General features: G+C 37.9%; 1 protein-coding gene across 4 annotated transcripts in view; it reads left to right on the forward strand.

The window, feature by feature from the left end:
- The window catches only part of kcnd3 (potassium voltage-gated channel, Shal-related subfamily, member 3), a 103630-nt gene that overhangs the window by 72154 nt on the left and 10342 nt on the right, over positions 1-21134 (forward strand). For all 4 annotated transcript variants that reach the window (XM_065247151.2, XM_065247147.1, XM_065247148.1 and 1 more), the window contains exons 3-4: positions 8848-9016; positions 20325-20423. In XM_065247151.2, coding sequence (XP_065103223.1) covers positions 8848-9016; positions 20325-20423 — 268 coding nt within the window. The remainder of the gene's footprint in view (positions 1-8847; positions 9017-20324; positions 20424-21134) is intronic.

The raw sequence follows: 21134 nt of genomic DNA on the forward strand, positions 1-21134 counted from the left end.
TCCACCTTATTAGTCTCGCGTAGCCAGACCTTCAATACTGAAGGTTTGGTGTTTTTCGCTGCTTTTTTTGCCAATGCCCGCCCACAAGGCTGTTTGACCGACAAACAACCAATCACAGTTTGTTTCGTCTAGCTTCACGTTTCGGATCGTGGAAATGTCCCCACAATAACGAACCATTTGGCAACAAGTCAGTCATTTAAATAACCAGCTGCAACCAAATAGAATCTAAATAAACATCATTGCTCACCATAGAACAACGGTGTGCACATTATCAACAGCCACTCCAAAGAGACGCTCCCAGTAAACATCTGTTTGAAGCATATCTCTCCATTTTTTAACACCTACAAGTAATTCGGGAGAACCAAACGCCAGCCACAATTTTTTTGACTCCACTTACTGCCTTAAGCAAAACTATGGGACGTCTTTTAGAGAGTCTATACCAGGAACTTTTATATTTTTGAGAATGCAGTTTAGCTGATCATGATAACTGCTCATTATTAGCCACTTAAACACTACTGATTCTTTTCTTTGTACAAACGTCATAGCTTTGCTTCCCGGTGGACCGAGAATAATCACGACACTCGCATTCTCGGAATTTATTTCAACAAATCAGAAGACGACTTTGACATTCTCACAGTTTCCAGTTAAGTGTACGATACACATCAGATGTTTAGCCATCATTCTGTGGGCGTGACGTCTGAGGCTGAGACTACCACCTTATACACTTTTGATAATATCTGTAAAATGCAAATCTAGTTTATGATCTCTGAGCTCACGATGGTTTGATAACGTGTACTCGGAGATCTGGAAAGGGCCATTGATCTCTCCGCAAAACCACTATACTAAAATTTTCCACGATGACATCATGGCCCTCTGGCACGTTTATTTCTATGGCCAGTGTGGATTTTGGATCTTGTCATTGAGACCTGGTGTTGGTTCCATTGAGCCTGCCAGTGTTTCAAATATGCATGAAGGTGCACAATGTCTTAAATGGGCAGCGCTGGTTTGAATAAGTGCAATCTGACTGACCGCCGATAAGACACTGGCAGATGACAGATGGCTGTCATCACCAATTACATGCCAGTTTAAGGCTGTTGAAATCTGTGGTCGAACAATGAGAAGCATCAGGTGTGCGGCGGTGCTCCAAATGCATATCTGTGGCAGTAACTGAACCTGCTTTGATTAGGATCAATGACTGTCTGTGGTTTCATTAAAGGCCAATCAGTAAATTCGATCACTGGCTTTAGGCCCGATGATGTTGGGCTCCTACCTGGGTCAAAGATCAATTAGCTTTGCACATTGCTTTGGTGATTCCAGCATTAACCTGCGACTCCGTTCTGGTTGGCCCAAAAATGGGTGCCAGGGGATATTAGCTTCCTTCGCAGCATGAGCTGGCCGGCATATCACTTTACAAGGAGCTGCATGTGAAACTGATCCCTCATCAGAAAGAAGTGGGTGGGTTCAAAGGCTAGCATTATTTAGCTGTCTGAAAGAGGTTGGATAAATTAATCATGAAACTGAGGATTGTGACCGTGACACAACCACATTTGATAAGACACAGGTGGTGTTTTCAGGGTGTGGCTCTTTTGATTGAATTGATCATTTGAGACGGGTAATTGATGTTATGCAAGAGCTTTTGTCCTTTATTCTGCAAGGGGAGAGAAAGACCCAGAGAATAGACTTTTATGCACTGATTTTTGAATTGCTGGTTTATGTACGTATGCCGCAAACAGATCCTATCAATTATTAATAATGACACTTGTTTGTTTTACATGTTTATGCAATTGGCAGATGCTTTTATCCATAGCAATTTTTAGTGCATTTAAGAACATAGCCTACTTTTTAAATAACGTAGTGCTTGAGCTACAGGAACACCAGGTACCTTAAATTTGAGTTGTTTTTGTAAAATGGTTATATATATATGGTTTGCAAGGTTTGTGTGCAAAGTATGCAAGTACCCATTCCCACTGCAAACAGGTGTTAAGATCTTTTTCAGACAGAAACAAAATGTTATGCCAGATTTAGACACCCTTTACTGCAGACGTTTTTCATTTTCTGGGATGTCACATCTGGAGTAGATCGAGCAATTGTTTATGTGTGTGTTTGTGTAATGGGGTGAATAAAAACTGGGGTGGTAGGTCTTGTCAGCTGAGGATGGAGAACGTAGAAAAATCATGTCTGAAGGCTGCTGGAGGAGTGGCCTAGTTTCTTTAGCAACCTACTTACAAACTTCAAAACCTAAGCAGGCGGTGGAATTCAGATGAGGTGATGAATCCATTAGGAATGTTTGTGGCTGAAACTATGCCAAATGTTAGGGTGTGCGTGTGTGTGTGTGTACTTGTCTGTGTCTGAAATAAAGCCAATCGGCCCAGAAACGGACACTTAATGGTTTTTGTTTAGAGTTTTACATCCTCTAGCCAATTCCTGCAACAATGGAGTCTGTAAGGCCTGTGATCAATCTACAAACTGTTGCTGAAACATTCAATAAGACATGACCATAGGGAAGGAAACAAATCTTTTGTTAATATCTTAGTTGTTTTTTCTAAGCAGCAATTGGCATTAAATGGAGATTAAACAAAATCATTTGCTTAAGTATGTATCTCACATGTTTCTTCTGTGAAAAAGACCTAGAAATCTTCAATAATTTCACAAAATGGGCTGACACTGGATAAGTGGTGATCAAAGGCAGAGATTTCAATATACTTCAATGACAGAGAGACATTTCACATTTAATTCATTCAAAAGCAAATTGTCGAAGCTGTACAGACTTAAGATGCAAAATCACTAAAGATGCAATTAGAAAAATTGCAAATGATGAAAATCGGAATTTTAAAAATAAAGAAACTGAACCACACTTTAGGGGGCACTGTAATGCATTTGGCTGCAACATTCAGGTTGCATTTACCATTTACCATTTAAGTCCAAGGTCTCACACGGGACCCAAGTTTAAATGTTATCCACGGTGTTTTCCCACTCCCACCCTGTCTTTTTTCAGTCTCTCTTTACTGTCCTTTCTGAATGAAGGTAAAAGGCTCAAAAATCTCCTCAATTGTTGTCTATTTCTCAGTGCAATATCTAAGACAAAGTTGGTACGTAAAGGAAATAAGACTTCCAGCTAATCTCCTAAGCTACATGAAAAAGGAGCCAACTGTTGTGTTTTCTCACAAAAACAGAGAATGGTTACATAGAGGTGATTGGTGGTTGAATTGCATGGCTAAAGGGGGGACTGGTTTGAATTCCAATCCTATTTCACGGGAATCTTTCTGTACCCACAATAGCAGAATCACTTTTTAATTAAAAATCTTTATTGTAACTGTTATTTTAGGCCATGTTTACATTAATGTGTTTACGCATTACTTTTGCCACGTTTACGTCTTTCTTTTAGACTACTCCACCATTTTCGACCCTCATAAACGGAGTCGTCCGTAAAAGCTGCAGAACCTGTTTTAGTTTGAAATCTCTGGGGTCGTGCTGCTGTGTAAATGAACGTAGATAGAGTCTTATATAAACTAAGAGCTAGTTTTAACGTAGCGCATCATTTTTAAAGTGAAAGTGATTTTTATTCAGGAGGTTTTGCCCAAAATAGTAAACATCTACCAACCAACTATTATAAACGCGATATTAGATAGATTAGATATTAGATGTTTTAACATGTATCCTAATAGAGAATGTCTAGTTTATATGTCTTTTTGTATTGTTGGGATTAAATATTGTTTTAATGTTGTTTACTGTATGTTTTGTTTCAATTTTATTAGGTTATTACGAAAGATAGACTGTAATTTTAAACAACATATAGCGCATTGTAAAGTCCAATATGAATGGAGAAATGGAAAGGGTCAGACATAATTTTCGAGTTTAAGTTTTGTTTGCTACTTTAAAACTAATTTTGTTTCATATAATTTGTCTCTTAAAGGGGGGGTGCATGATCTCTGGAAACCAATGTTGATATTTGAAATCACCTAAACGAACACGCCCCTACCCTAATAGAATCTGGACCTTCTTTTGACAGACCCGCCCCACACATACACAACCCAGGCAACAATGTCGGTTAGTAGACACGCCCCTTACTGCTGATTGGCTACAAGTGTGTTTTGGTACTCGCCCGACTCTTTTTCCAAAGTGTCTTTGATTTCATTTTAAACAATGTTTTGTTGAGTAGTTTTGTAATTATTTTAAATTAATATGAACATTTAAGAGAACACTGTGCAGTATTAATGTTTGCAATGAAATTGTTGTTGTTGTTTTAACAAATTGCAAAATCATATTATTGTGTATATCAATAGCCGCCCACCTTTTTGTCATGAGCCTTGAAAACACACCACACATGCACAGAGAACAGCGACAGGTAAAGGCAAGTTACTTGAGAAGTTATTTGGTGTTTCTCTGACAAAAACAGTCAGTTCGTAAGAAAATGTTCAAATGGATTATAAAATCACCAATATGAACTCTGACAGTATAAAACATAATAGCATGACATGGCTGAAGAATAAGGTAAGCTATTATTAGAGTATTAAGTTATTTTAAACTTTTATGCGCATACCCAATGTGGGCGACTGGTCATGTTTCATGTGTTTATGGTTGTTTATAGTGTATAGTGGGACGAAGGTATTTTTGGAAATACCAGTGTAGACAAGAATTGTTTTCTTTTTAAAATGCCCTTTTAAAACGCAAATGCTTTAATGTAAACAGAGCATTAGACAACACTGAGCTAGTGTATGTTAGATGTTGGAATGATGGCTCCAAGCAGGTCGCAACAGCTCTGTGGGAGTTGAATCTGTAATGCTAGGGGGTGGGAAGTGGGAAAGAAAGGATTGAGGAGGATGGGAGAGAGAGGCAGAGCTTTAGATGTGAGTAGGATGAGAGTTTGGGTTCGGGAGAGTGCGTGTTGTGTAACAGCAGTCAGGCTGTAATGCACCGAGCACTAACTGCGAGTCTGCAGGCCCCCAGCGCTAAAGGGCTAATGACACGCTCTCCATGCTCACCACATCCCTTTCCTCATTACCACAGCAGTAAAGTCACAGTGGCGATGAAAGCAGTCAAATCAAGCAGCCTTCATGCATGAAAGAGGTTGTGTGTGACTGCACGTATTAATGAGAACTCAACGACATGTGACATGCCGATACGTCCCTTTATGACAGCTGAAATAGATCCTGGGAAAAGTGCTTTTGTTTTTCCCGAACCAGTCAAACAGAAGGTTCCACATTGGACGTGTTCCGCAAATCTCTGATTTCTCTCCAGATATGCCATTTGATGGACCTTCTGTTAAACTGGGTTGCGTACTAAATCGTTCAATATGAAAAGGTTTGACTTATCCTCCGCAGATATAAATGCTTTTTATATTGCATTTCTGCACCTTCTTCCGCTCTCTCTTTACCCATTTGTCCCAAATCTGTCGTTTTTCCTGTGCTATCATCTTTGGTTTCAGTCCAATACTATGAATAATGTGGCTGCTGCTCTCTTATCAAGACAATGTACACTGTCCTTCACCTGCTGGGTGTTTAATTGTGCTTAAGCTGACTCTTGCATCTTTAAAACTAATGCACGCACACACACAAATACAGATCATTGAGGTCTATAATACCTGGAGAAAGCTATTTATCCAAATGTCAGATGCTGGACTGGTGTGAGCCCTCCTGGGTGTATGTGACCCACATGAGATCATCTTTGCTAAAGGGAAGTCAGGTACAGGTATTTTAACCAATCATCTGAGCCATAAATGTGACATCCTGACAATGCTGATTGGCTGCCCTGCACTAGCGATTTTTCTTAAAAAAGCCAGCAAAGTGGTGTCGTTTCGGCCATGAAGCGTGCAATGGATAATGCTAACCAGCCCAATTTTGATCTTTGACATGAAAAATATAGCAAACTTTACTTTTTGATCTAAAGTTAAAGCCAGTTTACTCAAGAAGAGCTAAATTTCTCATCATCTAAATGTAAGATCACATCTCCAAATAAGCATGCATGTAGCGCTACCTTCTACCTACAAGACATTTATTTACATTTATATTCATGCACCTGACACAATGCATTTAATTTGTACATTTTTTATCCATTTGTGTGTTATCCGCTCGCTAATTTTTATTTCCATAACTAAATCCGAGATGACCATATATATGGACTCATGGACATGGATTGTTTACAAATTATTAATATATTGCTGTCTGTGATTAATTGGTGTCGGAGCCTCGAGACTGCAGTGTACACTGTGAGTTTATACAATTTCCTGTAAATGTAAAATAAGAATAAATAGTGCTCATTAACATCTATTTAAACATTATCCTCTGTCTAGTGAAATCAGTGGAGGCTTGGGCCCAAAAACAGTTTTCCTTACGTCATGACTTAACAAGCGGATTCCAATGCTCTACCAGTTGAGCTAACAAAACATATTTGTTATGAAGGTATGCAGATGTGGAATGATTCTCAGTAGGATGATACACATGAGAGTCCAAGAAGAAGATGAAAAGGCAAAACAAGAAATGATATTGCATGTTAAGTGTGTTTATACATTTTAATATTAATATTTAATGTGAGTTGTTGTTGTTGTCTGTGAGTCGGTGATCTGCATACTGTGAATGGTTTTAATCAGTTGATTTTATTGTTTGATTTATTCTGTTTAAATGCAAAGGACTTGCAAAGGAGTAAAGGCCAAAATCATTGATTACAAACACCATTAAATCTGGTACACTGCTTTAATCAGGACACTTAAATGCTTAATGTGTGTATGTGTGTGCGTGTGGATTGGGGAGACAGAATTTGTGAACCAGTTTAGGAGTCAATAAAACTGTGTTGCATGGTCTTACATGGTTTATTATTCACATCAAAAAGAATTTTTTTAAAGGCAGTGTCTTTCTCATTCCACTGAATAACAAACACAATACTGTTTGATATTTATTTCTCTATGATTGAGTCCAAACACGCTGTCAAGGAGCAGTTTTTCCACAAAGCTGATTTGATCCAGGTTCGGATTATAGTCAGACTACAGACACTTCCTATTAATTTGGAAAGCTATTAAACATGCATAGTATTCTCCATAGTATAATAAAAATAGGAAAGCAGAATTTACCCTAAATACAGAAAGGCGTTCAGAAGTAAGCCATAATTCAGATCTCACTCCAGAGGGAGCTTTTATTTGGCCTGTGCTTCGTTCAGTCAGAGCTGCTAAGCCCTCCATCCTGCAGGGTATTTAGTTGAGTCTTTTTGTGTGTACCAAAGACTGCTTATATCTCTGCTCTGTGTCCCAGATTGTATTGTGTATTGCTATGTAGTGTATATTGCATTCGTGAAATATAAATGGAGTTTAGATTTTATAAAACACTGAGAGATCTTTCTCTAAAATGTGGATATCAGCATTTAGAACGGCACCCTAATCAACTCTTAAAATGAATTTCAAAAGGTGTTATAAAGGTGTATATATATATATATATATATGAATAATTTGAAAACCCTTTTATGTCCTCTAGCGTTCTTTAAAGAATCCTTTATCACTTTGATCAACCTGTTTATTTGTCAGATGTTGCCAATGCTGCAGTGTTTTTGTAGTACAGCATTTCATACCAATGAGTCATTTTAGCTATTTGGGACATTTAAATTCCGACTTTGGAGTCTCTTTACAAATCTGCTGGCTTTGTCTGTGTTTTCTGATTGTGTTGAATTGTTCATCTCCTGCGCAAAATGAATTTAATGAAGCAACAGGATTATCCAGTGTTAATTAAATCCTCACTGGCAGTTGCCAAATAGACTTGGATTAGTTCATAAGAAAACTGTATTAGGTGTTAACATACTGTACTGTATGTGCATGTGTTTGCATTGTCGCATAAAACACGCATATGTGTTTTACATTATCTGATGTTATGGGGTTTCAATTTAGTCTTTCCTTTCCCACCTGGTGCTCCTGTCTGATTTTTTCTATCACGCTGTGGCTGTATTCTATCAGCATCCAATTACTTCAGCTATTTAAAACGAATGTCTTCCTTTTCCTAAAGCCATCTTGAACCATCCAATCTGTTTGAAAAGATATTACAGCTACTTTCTTATCTTCCAAAAAACCTTTCCGCCCCTCGCCAGCTGAATTTAGATGGCAGGCTATCACACAGGCAGAGAAAGATCTACTGTGGTGCGTGTAATTGTATTTTCATTTTCGTAATGGTATTGAATCATATTGTACATCCATAAAATTGTCAGAGGGTTGGATTGAGGGATTTAAACTTTAATGACTTTTTCCTTCCTTTGCTATAGGTTTTAATGTGTTCCCTTTTAACAGGTGATTCTTCATTGCGCACTGATAATATTGGACCTTTACTGAGGACCTACAGTAATAGTTAGCTCCTTGTATGCGCTCTAGACAAAGGCTTATTATGTAAACAAATGGGCTTCAGTCTAATCTTATAAACAAATGTGTTGGTAAACAAATAACAGCTTTCTAAATAAACTTTATAAACAATAGACTTTCCGACAAAACAAGATTTTCAAGACGCTTTGCAGACAAATGGATATATAAATAAAAGTGTCACCCCACTCGTGTCTCTTTCACCTTCTGCTTCAATAATCATTTGTTGCATTTAAAGTCTGGCACCTTGAGTAAAAATATCTCACTCGCTTTCCTTTGTTTCATTTGCCATGCATACGTGAGTATTTTTAGTAAGAAGTTGTTATTCTAAGGTTTATTTTGAACGTAATCATCAAAACAGATGGATTGTTACTGCTATGTGAAGCTAGGCTCGTGAAGTGTGATATCATGCGTGCGTGTCTGGTTTTATTATTGCTCCTGGGTTGTGAAACAAGTGTTGAGAGAAGGGTGTACAAATTCCACTGACAAATATATCTTTATCTTCTGGCTTTTTTCTGCAGGTATGGAGACATGGTCCCTAAGACCATAGCAGGAAAGGTGTTTGGCTCCATCTGTTCTCTCAGTGGGGTGCTGGTCATCGCTCTGCCTGTTCCAGTAATCGTTTCAAACTTCAGTCGTATTTACCATCAGAACCAGAGAGCTGACAAGCGCCGGGCTCAAAAAGTTCAGGTCGGTGGATCTTAAACTCTCCCTGTACTTACAGAAGTATAATTTTCCATCTTATTAAAGGATATGGCTCCTATAGGATAGTTTTAAAGCTTACATAACACAAACTGTTTCTGCTTATCTCATGTTAATATCTTTATATTAGATCTCATGAGTATCTGTATAGAGTAGTATTACATCCATCATTTAATGTTTCTTTTGTTTTTATAAAAGACAGATCAGCTGTACCGATTCTTTCTGAATAAACCCCAACCCAAACTCCTGGGTTGCAAAGCAAGTCACGAGCAAGCAACACACACAAAACATTAATCCAGGATGTCTGGAAAACGTATGATTCACTTCATTTTCGTGTTGTTTACATAATATGCAATTGCCAACACAACACAGACATTTGATGCAGTTTTACTTACCGCCTGTCAATTATGACTTGGTTGGGAATGCCCCATTTCAACGAAATCCAGCGTGCAACTCCGCTTGGAAAGCTGAACAAGCTTAAATTTCCCTCACAAATAACAACACACTTCTTTGGTGACGTTGATTTGTGTCAGTGTCAGCTCTTGGTTGGTGTGTGTGTGTGCGCTATTCCGGTTAAAGTGTCCATATAAGGACTTCCACTGTACTTCCTGCACTGAAATTTCCCATAAATGAAATAAAGCAAGATTGTTACACAAGAATTTTTCATGTTCGAAACAAACTTTCCAAGCTTGTATGAACCCTGGCGAAGTGCATTCGGCACAGAAACACTCGGTAATACATCCAACTGCTTTTTTGACACTTTGTCTATTTTTAGCATGAGGAATAGGGATGCTCCGATCAAGATTTTTCCAGCCGATACCAATCACCGATTTGTAATCTTCGTGATTGGCCGATACCGATTCCAATACTGATTTTTTAAAAGCTCATATGCAAGCTCTTTGATGACTGTAACTGTTAAATTTTTTCTAGATAAAATAATACCACGGATGTTGCCTTTGTTATATTACTTGCAGTAATTGGGTATATTATTGTTTTAATAGAGACTCAAATAAATAAGCACAACAAATATTGATTCTGCAAAGAGAAATTTAATATGGCTTTAAAATGGCTTATGTCTCCTAAAATTACTGAAAATAAAACACTTCACAGTCTTTACTGTATTTATTAAATATACATGCATTCGTATGAAGTATAAAAAATCTTTAGTCAAGAGCAGAGAGTGATTTTATTGAGAGATGAATTAGGTTACTGCAGCTTTAAGACATGAGAGAGAGAGATCGCTCTGTTCATGTGCACTGATGACAGGCTGCTGTGTGTGGGCGGCGGCTGAACGCAGACAAGCAGCTGTGAGGAAAATAAAAGTTTAAACGCTCGAAACTTTAAAACGCATGCAAATAATAAACTTTTGGCATGAGGATGCAATTGTCCGTGATAGATATGTGTTGTATACGCTGTTTGGGGATGTGAAGACGCCTCACGCTGTTGACTGGAGCGCGTCCGCATAGAAAATACGCATATCTCTGTAAAGGCGAGCACCGCTCAGATTTAGCGAGCATCGATCGAGTCATTTATTGCCATTATCGGCCGATACCGATCAGCGGCCGATCGATCGGAGCATCCATAGAATCTAACTCTTAAAGGGATAGTTCACCCAAAAATGAAAATTATGTAATTAATGACAAACCCTCATGTCGTTCTATACTCTTAAGACCTCCGGAACACGTTTAAGATGTTTTATATTTAGTCCAAGAGCTTGTTGACCCTTCATTGAAAATCTACGAACGGTATACTGTCCATGTTCAGAAAGGTAATAAAAACATCATCAAAGTTGTCCACGTGACATCAGTGGGTCAGTTAGAATTTGTTGAAGCATCGAAAATACATTTTGGTCCAAAAATAAAAAAAATTACGATTTTATTCAGCATTGTCTTCTCTTTCGCATCTGTTGTGAAGCGCATGCGCGAGACTAAAGTCACGTGACTGCAGTGACGCGGATGACGTGTTATCCTCAGACATGTTTGCGAAGTGTTTTTTCCAAACTTATAGTGTGCGTCTCCCTCAAACTGTAAACAAAGCCCGGGCGCACAAAAAAAAACTGCTGGGGCGCACCAGATAACACGTCAGCTGTGTCATACGTCATCTGCGTCACTGCAGTCCCGTGACTTTAGTCTTGCGCATGCGCTTCACAACAGACGGGGAAGAGAAGACAATGCTGAATAAAATTTTAATTTTTGTTTTTTTGGACCAAAATGTATTTTCGATGCTTCAACACATTCTAACTGACCCACTGATGTCACATGGACTACTTTGATGATGTTTTTATAACCTTTCTGGACATGGACAGTATACTGGTCGTGATTTTCAATGAAGGGTCAACAAGCCCTTAATATAAAAAATATTTTAACTGTGTTCGGAAGATAAACGGAGGTCTTACGAGTTTGGAACGACATGAGGGTAAGTCATTAATAACATTATTTTTATTTTGGATGAACTATCCCTTTAAGCAGTGTTAATAAATCAGAAGTCAAGAAATAGCTTTAGACCCCCCGTTTATAAGAAATGTCAGAAATGTTCACATAAACGCTCTGTGATAGTAATGTGGTATCAGATGATGACTGACTGATTATCATATTCATGTACAATAATATTTACATCAAGGTAGTTTAAAGAACACCAAGGTATTAGCAGGTCTGTTACTCTGGTACACTGTATACTTTATTGCTAGCGACAGGGCATGGATGTTCCTGTTCCAGTTTTAGAATAAAAGACAAAGGAAAAAATCTAAAGCTTACATTTTCTCCCCTACAAACCACATTAACTCGAAGATGGTCTTTCCTTGAAATGTAGGTCTGTTGTCTTGCCACCAGTTTTTCTTTTATAGTTCTGTGTTTGTTCCTGTTGATATCCACCCAACCATGTTGCTTCCTTTACTCCACTTGTCTGATGAATAAGGTTATTAAACTTGTTTGTTTCCATGTGCATGACGAATAAGAGCACTAGTTCCCGATCCTTTTCTGTCCCCATACGAAATAACACCTCGTACAAACAGCCTTAATGTTGAATTAAGCCTTTCTCATCCCCTGGGGAAATGAAGGGATGACCTGTCACTGGTTTAATGGTAGCATGCTGTCAAAAGATTAAGTCTAGACTCTGAATGAGTTCCCAGCAGGGTAACATGCCCTGCGTCTATCCATCTATCACTCCGTCGCTCCCTGCCCTCCTCCTAACATTTCTCTCCTTCTCTCTGAAGGTTATTTAGTTTGGGTGCAATTATCTGTTAAATCAGAATCGGCCTCTCGGTTATATTGCTCTGTTAATAACATAAATGAATGTTTTTGGAAATTAGTTCGATTGCAGAAAAACAACAAGGTCACGACTTTGTTCCAAATACTGGTGATACTTACCGTCTACTCCTAATGCACTCATCACTATCATTATAACGTCTCATAAGTGACTGATTTTAAATACTGTCCTAGGTAGCAGCATGCATCACACAGAGCTTTACACTGGAGACTTGACTCACTATTGATTTGTTTTGAAGTATTCGCTGTTAGCATGATGCTGAGCTTGCGATGCAATACTCTAATCAAACCATGGTAAAATAGTGGTGTTATTTATGCTAAACTATTTTTATTTATTTAGATTATTTTAATCCGCATTACCGCCATTTTTGCAAACACTAAGGGGTGGTTTCCCAGACAGGGATTAGACTAGTCCTAGCCTAAAATAAATTTAAGAGCTGTCTCAACTGAAAAAAGCTTGCACTGACATATCTTAAAATACATCAGTGCCCTTTGTTTTGCCTCAAAATGCACACAAGTAATAATTTTAGTAAGGCACGTTTGTTAAAACTAGTTATATTTCCTAAATAAACTAAGGCCTAGTTCTGGCTAAAGCTTATCTCTGTCCGGGAAACCACCACAGTGCATTCTGGGGTGTGCATTGTAGTGTAGTGACTACATTATTTGCTCCTGTATAGCTCAGTGGCAGAGCATGTTTAAATGTAAATTTGTTTATGTTTTGGCATACCAATTACAATTTACTACAAAAATCATGGTAAATCTATGGTTACTGTAGGAAAACCATGTTTAATTTGCGATAGATTAACTTTAAAAAAAGTATTTTGTATTTTTTGTAGTAAAACCATGGTCATTTTCCTAAAGGGTATGCGACTATGTTGCATTAAAATGCTGCCTGTGTTAACAGTTCTCTAGGGTTTGCAACATATCAAGTGTGTGTGTGCGTGTGTGCGTGCATGCGTGCGTGTGTGAATTAAGAGACGTCAGCTTCTGCACCCAGCGGTACGTTACACATGCAGTCATGGAGTTAATGTATGCTGATGAGAAATTAATGTATGCAAAGATTTGGACAGATTAACAGGGCCACAGTGTCGCCGCGGGCAAAATTTCTTACAGATTTAGCATTTTATTTAATGTTAATTTACAGTTTATCTGGGATGGCAAACTTAACCCAGAAATCCTTGTTTTCCCAATGCAGCAGTGCCCGGTTTGCACTTTATCTCAGCTTGGATCAAGCTTAACCAAGTTTTGATGTTAATTTTCACAAAAGTGCTGTCCTAAACGTTTTTTATCCCTTCTCCATGTGGCCTCGGGGAGATGCAAGTTTAGTTCCAATCCAAACGAAAGCAGCCAAATGTGACGAAACCTGCCGGGACCATTTGAAAAATGTGCTGTGTGTGTGCGTGCGGGTTTTAAACTATCCCTCAGCTGTAACTAATAAAAGAGCGATCTTAGTGCCTGAATCTGCCTTGAGCCCTTGGTTAACCTTCGCCATTCAAACAGCTGTGCATACTCTCCACAGAACATTAGAGAGAGAGAATGAGCGAGAGAGGGGACAGATAGCCAGTAGCGATGTTCATTCAAATGACAGTCCTTCCACAAATAGCACTCCCATAGCTATTGGGAAGGGCCTGATGTTTGTCAGTTTTAGGAGGTGACCTTTCTCCATCTCACCTGTCGTACCAGACAACGCAATTCAAAACACTGAGCTATAACTTTACAGCAGGAGTTCTCAGCGCCGTATTGGTACACAACCAATTTTTAGGTTACAAAAATCCTGTGACCACCCCCTCCAACAAAACTATTTAAAAATTAAGAATTAAGCAAAATATTAAGCTGTTTACAATTTAGGATGTCACACATATTTTACTTTTTAGTTTCCTGTCGGTTTCATTTTTATAGACACTTTATTACGCAACTCGTTTGACAGCTTGATTCTGATTGGCCAGCCGCGACATGCAGGTTGGTAATTGTTTCAAAGCAGCTTTATATGGATAGAAGCAGGGGAAAACACAAAAAACCGACAGACAACATAAGTAGCAAAATACAGCAGCTATGAAAAAACTTTACAAGCGAGCGTATTAATAATGTAACGTATAGAAGAGGGGGCTAAGTTAAGCCAATGTCGGCTGACTCCCTGTGGTTGAAAAACCACCTAGGAGAAAAACCTCCCGATGGAGAATAAACGGGTTCCGCCGGTGGTCGTTGGTCAGGCATCGCCTGGGCATCACGTTGAAAGCCGGTCAGTAGATCAGTGGTGTGTTAACCTCCACGGCAGCCGGAACTGGGTCTGTTTGTCCAAATGTCCTTGGGTTCGAGGACGAGAAAGGGAGAGAGAAACAAAATCCTATTAGCGTAGGGGCCGTTCGCATGTAATGCAAGTGTCACACAGTGTTGTGGTTTAATATCTGCTTGGTTCCAGACAGGCTAGCTATTGCGGCATTAGTATATTACCCAGACGAGTTATGTGAATGCTTTGTTCCGTACAGGCTTACTATTGCGAGATAAGTATATTTACTAGACAAATTATGTGAATGCTTTGTTAAAGAGAAAAGTCTTAAGTTATTCCTAGATAACAGCTGCTAAAAACTAACAACACACGGTAACCCAGATGCTGCAAATCATTTTGACAGTTACAGTTTAATCTTACTCAAAATGAAATATAATGTCTTTTAACTTATTTCCAGCCAGCATTTTTTGTGATTTTCACAAAAGTTTTACAAAATTCCTTCTAGGAAAATTTTCTTCTAAAAATATATAAACATACAAATATATCAAATTTTTTTTTTTTTTTTTTCAGAGAAAGACAATTTCATAAAAAAAATTTCTCTCTGCTTATAAACTCTGCTTTTTATGGAAAATACAAAATGTTTTTTTTTAAGGAATTTTGTTAGAGATCATATTCAAAACGATTATTAAAACATACACAGTTAAAAATGAGTAAATAACGTTTTGGCTTCAGTTTTTTGTAAATTGAGTAAGTGGATAATCGCGGTATTGCAGATTAACATAAAAATTCATCAGGAACACGTTATTTTTCTGCAAATGTTTTCTCTTAATTGACGAGATAACTCGTCAATAGCGGGGAAAGAGTTAATAACATATATGACATTATATTTACTAATTATTAAACCAAATAACGTGTTTGTGACATTTTAACGTCTTATCTCAAAATCGAAAGTAATTTTTTTTTCTTACGGAAGGTCTCCATTCATTAAAAATGAGCAAGTAAAATATTTCAAATCACTTTTTAATGTTCCTTACCTTACTTATGAGGTAAATAGCCATGTAATAAGTGGAATAATATCCACTTCAATCATCAAATAAGCCCCTCCAGTGTGATACCATACAACTCTAATGTTGGTAAACTCTGCATTGGTACTTACTACACCAAAATTGTGGATCCATATTAACAACTCTTTCCAGCAACCAGACCATTATGACTAAACCAAACGTCAGCTTTAATATTACTGCAGTAAGATTATTGATTGCATTACAGATATATACGTATATAGGCTTTTTTACAGCAAATCACAGGTACCTGTTAGACTCCAGACAGCACTTTCTGCAGTATCTGTATTATCAAATGGAGATTGATTCAGCTTTGGGCCTTTGCTTCTTCTTTAGAGCACTCTAGGGTTTCCCAGAACGCCCTGGACTTAAATCATTTCACGCACGACATCTGGGTTTGATGCAGAGCTATCAGAGTGAGCGTCACCTTAATAAAACTTTGATCAAAGTGAGGAAGGCTTCAGATTTTATATGCCGATAATTTTATCATTCGCTAGCTGATTGTGTCCCGCCTCACGCACATCCACTGCAGTTTTATCATAGGGACTGCAGCAAACTTTATACACTACGGCTACTTGTTAATAATGAATGCAAATCATCCCAGACAGAGAGCTATAGAGAACAGACAGATTCCTAGACATCAGACAATCTTTCATGACTGATCACACAACGATCTCATTATGCTCAAACTCTCACACAAAATTCAAAGGTTTGGGTTGTGTTTAAAGTTAGTTCGGGAATCAGAATTTTGATCACAGTTAGTCCAGTAATTGGAGTTGATTCATTAGCCAGCAATCAAACCACAACTCCTGACAACTGTATGGTTGCTTGTGTTAGTTCAGTAGTTTCTTGGTGTATGAGAAGCATATATTAATTTTTTATTTAGCATTTGCATAACAAGCAAGGACATTGTAAATGTGTGCATGCCTGGTCCTATAGCTTTAGCAGTATAAGTGGTGATTTCTAAGGCAACAACCAATTTATCCAATTCTTAATCATTATTAATTTAAGCATAACATTTGTGCTTCAGACGTGTTACAGAATGATGAATGCAGAATTCTTTACTTCCCTTAAGCTTTCAGCTTATCGATTTTTTGCTTGCTGGATGATAAAACAAGTTAGCACAATGTCATAGACTTATATTGAAAGAAAGGCGTATATTGAATTTTGGAGCTTTATCAAAACACTTCGAGGTGACAATTAAAACTTTTATCTCCACTTTTCTTTGGGTGAAACTTTCTGTGGGTAAAGATTGTGTTTAATAGACATAATCCATTTTAGCTTTTACAGCTTCAGTTTTAAAGATTGTCTAAAGTAATTTCCGACAATTGATTCTAAATATATTATGTTAGACATTTATTGCTTAAACATTTTACAAAGACTGTAAACTATGTGTTGCTGAATTGTGAGTTTTTTACTCTTTTAAATTCAGGATTTTTTGGGTGGCGTTAAAAAGTTTACTTGATGTGCACCAGAACCACAGAGCATGGCCCCGCCCCTAACACATTTACGAACATTCATTCAGGTTGGAGCAATATGCTTGTTCAACTTCATGTGGCGCCACAAGAATCAACAGCCGGTGTCAAGAGCAATTTGGTCCCCCCTGGCAATTTGGTCCCACTTATGGACCCTGATTGGTACCTAGCACTAATGCCTGGTCAAAAAATTGTCATTGCGATATCTCGTCTGCGTTCGCGGTCTAGTAAGCTAATTACGGTGTACAAAATAGAATATCATACAATTTTTTTTATAAAAGTTGACAAACTAATATTCATGTTGCAGACACATCAGTACTTTTGTGTCATCATCTGCTTTACAAAAAATACTTTTATTTATTTAAATTATTAACATACCTTACGAAATGTATTTTTTTATAGTTAAAATGTAGTAATCATGGCTTATAAATTATCATTTTAATGTGTGATTCAGCTATGTAGTAATCATGTTTTGTATAAGTAATTTATCAACATTACAAAGTACAAAAGTGGAAAGGGTAAGCTACAGTATAATAATCTAAAAGTAATAAAATGACACAAGCAATGTGTAGATCTCCCACCTATAGCCTCATTTATAATACTACTATATGAAACATATCATTTAAAAGACATCAATTGTAATTTTAACAATGTTCTTACTACATAAACATAAAGTGATTTTGTAGGAATTGTAATAAGGCGCTAAGAAAACTACCCATGAGGAGTTTTTTTTGCCAATGGAATCACGCGGGGGTCCCAAGTGGGCAGAATTGCCAGGGGGGACCGAATTGCTCATGACACCGGATGACGTCAAAGTACCGCAAGAGCGACTCACGAAATCATGAGTTTGCTTTTAAATCGCTCTCGCTTTCCTTTGACGTCAACCGGCTGTCGGTTTTTGCGACACCACATTAAGTCGAGCAAGCCTATTATTTGAAAATTGAGAGATAGACAGCAGCTTTCCCGCGAGTGGGCATGGTTTTAGCAACCACAGCTGTCACACCCCAAGGTTTACGAGTAGAGAATCCAGTCAATTTTTCCAAGATTTTGATCATTTTTTCCATCATTCAAATTTGGCTGGGTGGGTAACAACACATTTTTCTGTGAGGTTTTGTTTCATAGTTGTAGATTCTGTGAGGATGTATGTCATTGAACTGACTCACGGATTAACAGGGATTTTTTTAGGTCCTTCAGGTTCTGCAGTTAAACTGGAGCTTTAGGTATTTTTCTCGGTCTCGCTCAAAGCTACAGGTTTGGTTTTACACATAATACTCAATGACATTTACTTTTACATCTCACCAGTTGTAATTTAGAAAAGAAACCTAAGTATTTTCCAGTAGTTTTACACTAAAAATACAAATGCCTGAACAGCCAAGTTTAATGATTTAAAAAAAAACAATCTTGCTTTATACCTTGTAATTGTCTTACACTTACAAAAAATTGTTAAAGCGCAATGTGTAATGGTGTAATGTGTAAAAAGGATCTCTTTACAGAAATGCAATATAATATGCATAACTATATTATCAGTGGCATATAAAGACCTTATAATAAATGGTATTGTTTTTATTACCTTAGAATGAGCTGTTTTTATCTACATCTCCTTACATGGAAGTCACTATCAGGTTTCTACAGTAGCCCTAAACGGACAAACTGTTGCGTTTTGTCCCAAGTTGTCTCAGACGACAACATGTTGTTCCTGTGGCAGCTACCGTAGCTTCTCATTGCATTTCGAAATTGAAGTTGGTTGCAATTCGCAATCTCACCACTGGAAAACCCACATAACACCTTTAAGTGCAGTTTAGACAACTTTGATACAACTTTAAAGTATATGTTTTAGGGGATGATTGTACTGTATGTGATACAACAAATGGTACTGATCTCAGTACAGTGCACCTGTTCTTAGCCGTGAGATTCTCTGTCACATTGACAAACAACCACAGAGCTGCTGCAACCGTTTCTCCAACGCACCTTCTGCAGGGGTTGATCCACAGGAAAAATGTTTCTCATTTCTTTACACGATGGCCGAAAATTGTTCCTGCATTTGTTGGAAACACAAACGCTCTCAGAGGCCCAAACTGATTCCATTATGTGATGGCAATCTCCTGTGAAAAGAGCGGAGTTAGCACTCCTCTCACCCAGAGGGATTCCTGTGTGTGTTTGTGTGTGAGGGTTTTAATGATGGTGTATGTTCTTTCAATCTGTGTTCAAGTGTGTGTGAGAAATTAATGAACATCAGAATACCGGTTTGATCTCAGCGAGTGAACTGATGCAATTGAGACACAATTTGTTCCTCTTCAATAATTTAAAAACACACGCATGCGCTCATTGGGATGGGAAACATCTACAATGCAACAAAAAGAGCAGCCAACTTGCCTAAATTAATTCTGGGGGTGAGGTGACCTCTCACGGAGTGATAAGGGTGTGGGTTTATCTCGACATCTTGTGATTAGAGGAGTGCAAAACTTGGCTTGGATTTGGCTGTTTAGCAACCACGTAGCAACACACCAAAAAGGGTGTAACTGCATAGCAATCACCCAGAACACACAGTTTGAGAAATTGTGCCTGGGTAATCGCCACCTATATTTGACTGAAAATGTGATAAATGTATTGCATTGGCAATATAAAGCCTATTAATGATAGGAAAAGGCTTTTTTACATCTTAAAATTGAGAGGGGATCTGTTCTCTGTTACAAAATGAGTGAGTAAGTGAACAAATCAGACCGTTTTACGCCTTTGGAGTTGAGAAGATTAAAAATACTCTTCATTCATTGTAAATATTAAATTTTGATGTTCCTTAGAGGATTTGACTGGTGGTTCCACCTATCATCCATGCTGTGCTTATACAAATGACAAGTTTGAAGAATTTTAACAGCCTGACTGATCATTTATCATTACACAGCTGTGCTTACCGTAATTCAGAATTACAGACGTTTACTGTAATTTACCATTTCACAGCTGCGTTTCTGTAATTTACCATTCGGTTACATTTTTAAAGCAGATGAGCGAGCAAACGTTTTCCTCTCCTCTGCTCCGTGCACATATTTGCTACATAGCTGTCTGAGAGCTTCTGATTGGTTCAGTGGGTTTTGAAGGCTCTTGCATTTTTCATCATCTCATGATGGACAGCAATCCGTGTGAAAATCCATTTTGCTTCCTAAAGTATTTTGAATTACTCCTTCAACAGAGATCAGATTGAAACCCAGACCTTTGTGATGGAAAAGGCCTGGTAGACAGAGTTGTAACTTGGTCTCTGTGTGTGTGTGTTGACAGAAAGCCCGACTGGCCCGAATGAGAATTTCCAAGAGTGGCACTTCTGGCGCCTTCCTGCATAGCAAGCGAAATGGACTCAACCAGTCATTGGAGCTAACGGTGAGAACGCATTCACATACACAAACTTTTTCATTTTAAAGTACAAGTTGTTGGGATTATGTTCTCCGTTTGACTTCTTGTGGCTCATTGGATATACATTATGCATGATGCTTGCTAAAAAGTGCTAATCTCTCTCATGCAGCATTTTAGCGCTTAGGATAAAGTGTCAGGTTGTGTTGCTTTGCAAAGTAATGGATCCATGTGGCGTAAGCGCACTTCAACACGTAATAAAATCAATTATCAGATTTTCGTGTTTGTATAAACATCAGAATAATTTATTCAATAACATCCAGTTTATCGGGGCAGAAAGACGCAGTGATGAAAATGTCTTAGTGTTTCTAAACATTCTCATTAGTAAGCTGTGCGTAAATGTGTGTTTGACAGTGCGATCTGGTCTTTATTACTGCAGATGTTTAAAGCTGCCTTTTATAAAATGTCCTCATGTTTCTGAGGAACAATGAACTTTATGAGATTGAATATAAAGGACAAAGACAGATCCAAGAGAAATCCAAAGATAGAGAGAGAAAACAACATTAAAAGTACTTATTATGCTTCTCTGTAGTATACTTTATTCTGATTGGTCAACAGTGGCATTCAGATATGTTTGTTTGACCATTAAACTGTGTATTTGGCCATTATCTCTGGCAATCAAATCTCCTACACTATGCAAGTTTTATTTCTCCGTTAGGAATGAACTCAGCTGTCTCTTTT

The sequence above is a fragment of the Paramisgurnus dabryanus genome, chromosome 11 (genome assembly GCF_030506205.2).
Source record: "Paramisgurnus dabryanus chromosome 11, PD_genome_1.1, whole genome shotgun sequence".
Taxonomy (NCBI): Eukaryota; Metazoa; Chordata; class Actinopteri; order Cypriniformes; family Cobitidae; genus Paramisgurnus; species Paramisgurnus dabryanus.